The sequence below is a fragment of the Anneissia japonica genome, unplaced genomic scaffold, assembly GCF_011630105.1.
Source record: "Anneissia japonica isolate Jap-2015-1 unplaced genomic scaffold, ASM1163010v1 scaffold573_len2283161_cov171, whole genome shotgun sequence".
Taxonomy (NCBI): domain Eukaryota; kingdom Metazoa; phylum Echinodermata; class Crinoidea; order Comatulida; family Comatulidae; genus Anneissia; species Anneissia japonica.
In genome coordinates, this window is record NW_022719802.1 from 2,115,717 (window position 1) to 2,118,181 (window position 2,465).

At 37.0% G+C, this 2,465-nt stretch overlaps 1 protein-coding gene across 1 annotated transcript in view; it reads left to right on the plus strand.

Annotated features, from left to right (window-relative positions):
* LOC117111016 overlaps positions 1-2,095 on the plus strand; it is an 18,729-nt gene extending 16,634 nt beyond the window's left edge. Inside the window, exon 3 of the mRNA XM_033253875.1 lies at positions 973-2,095. Coding sequence (XP_033109766.1) covers positions 973-1,019 — 47 coding nt within the window. The 3' untranslated portion in view covers positions 1,020-2,095. The remainder of the gene's footprint in view (positions 1-972) is intronic.
* The last annotated feature ends 370 nt before the right edge of the window (positions 2,096-2,465 follow it).

Genomic DNA, 2,465 nt, shown 5'->3' on the forward strand with positions numbered 1-2,465 from the left:
TATATATATTCTAATTAACTTAACGGTCTTAAAGCGCAACGGGTGGACTGCCCCTTACAGTTAACTTGCTTCTGCCCTAAGAAGGTCTCTCAGTGTCTGAGCTATCCGGTAAACCAGTACCAGCTAGTATAGTACCAGTGTACCAGGGGTGGGTGGACCAATTCACTGGGGTATCCCCCTACTCTTCTGGAAAGATGTACTGGGTATTTCAAGTGTGTGGCCAATCTATCCCCATTTTCTTCTACGGATTTTAATTTGCTCTGACTTTTGACCTGTCTTTTCCAGAGATCTTTGTTCTTTATTTTTCTCAGGCCACCATATTCTAAGAATCCTTCTCGGACACCTGTTGATAAAAGCCTGTATTTTCTGTGTTATGCATTTAATTGTCCGGCGCGTTTTAGATCCATATAGGAGTACTGTACTGCTGTAACATTAGACTACAAAATCTTCAACTTCGTTGCTGGTAAAGGTAAGAGAATAACCCATAACTTGCAGCGTCATTGTGCTGAATTGCATATGGGCGTGGTCCGGTGACTACCTAGCAACCATAAAGAGGCGCTTTATGGTAGATCACATCATTCCGCAATGACAGGGGCTGAAATGAACCATACCATCGGGGTAATCCCCTACTCTTCTGAAAGATGCAATGAGCCAGCTGTATACACTGGACCTCCATTTCAAGTCCTAATCCGAGAAGACTTGGTTCTACAAATCGAACAAAGGGCGAGGAGCGGCTGGAACCTGCGCCGATGTTAAGGCAGTAGCTAGCAGCGCCCCTGCCTTACCGCTCTGCCACTCGACTCGCCCTAGTGTCGCGTGGCACAAGGGCACATACTGTTTACATACCGTGATGTCTCTTGCAGTCCACACTCTTGACAGCATAAAGAAAGCCACTTTCGTTGGCCTACTTGAAATATTCGTTGAATTTTGTCTATATGCTGAAATCAACCATGTTCATCTTAATTTTTGCAGTTCCGAGTCATGCTTTTATTGGAGTAGGACGTGTCTCGTGCAGGTAGCTCGCATGACAACCTTTTACAATTTAAACTCAGTGTATACCAACCATAAAGAGGTCTACTTGCTCTGGATCGACATCAGGCCCAAGAGAATTTGAAATTTGTGTTAGAAACACTCTTACAGAGATATTGCAGGGCAAGTCAGATCTTGAAGAAAAATTAGGCGCTATGATATCGGATAACGTGTCTGTTATTAAACGCATCGACACACCGAGACTGCAAACGAAAGCAAAGGATCAGAAAATTGAAGAGCTCAATGGAGAACTTGGTGAGCTTTAAAGAACTTATCAATAAAAATGAACGATTCTCTAGACGGAATTACCTGCGTATTGTAGGTATCAAACGTGCTAACAAAGTTGGAAACTGTTGGATCTAGCAGAAAGAGCTGAAGTGTAGTACATTTAAGATAACGGCACAACATTGAGATTCTACGCAGGGAGGTGGAGAACTTCATTGAGAGAAATCTACAATTTTAAAACCCGTAACTCCAAGCCTAAACTACGTATGGTTATTTATTATACCAGTTAATATGCTTAATACTTATAAGGACACTGCCTTATTGACCACAGTTTGAAAGTTTAATACTTTCAAACTGATAGGACAATAAATTCGACAAATTATATAATGACAAACTCTCTTTTTCATTTAAATATTAAAAGCTTACCAAACAAACTTCATTCTTTAGAACAATTTTTAAATTCATTAAATTTGAACTTTCCCATAATTGGTCTATCCGAGACGTGGTTAAATAGTACTAAACCAAATCCATTTAATTATTCCTTTTTCGCGTAGAAAAGACAGTCTGGAATTGGGGGAGGGGTAGCCTTTTTTGTTCATAATAATCTTAACGTTAAAATCAGATAGGCCTACGATTTATCACTTTCCCTCCCATATGAATCATTTTCATTGAAATAATTCATATTCATAAAAAATATACTATAGTTGGTATAATTTATCGCCCACTTGCTGAAAATGTCAAACACTTCACTGAAAAAAAAAATTAATTAATTTGATTTTAAACAAGATAAACTCCGAAAATAAAAACTGTCATTTAACAGGTGATATAAACAGTGATTTAACACAACAGCATAGTTTCATTAATTATTATTTTGATCTACTCTTTTCTCATTCATTTTATCCAACAATCTCTAAAACCTACTAGGATTACACCTATTTCTGCAACCCTTATTGATCATATTTATACAAATATTTATTTACTCTGGTGTTTTAATTTTTGATGACGAAACTATCAAAATCAAAATGCATTTGATGACATATTAATTTATTTATTAGAGATACGAATGCCTGAAATAGCGATATAATTGGGGAAGATTGGTCAAATGTTTATAAGTCCAAACCTTCGTTTACGTTTGATTTATTCCTTAATAATTAAAAAATAAAATTCATAATAAGCACATTGTAAATTTAAAACACACAAACCTAAACAAC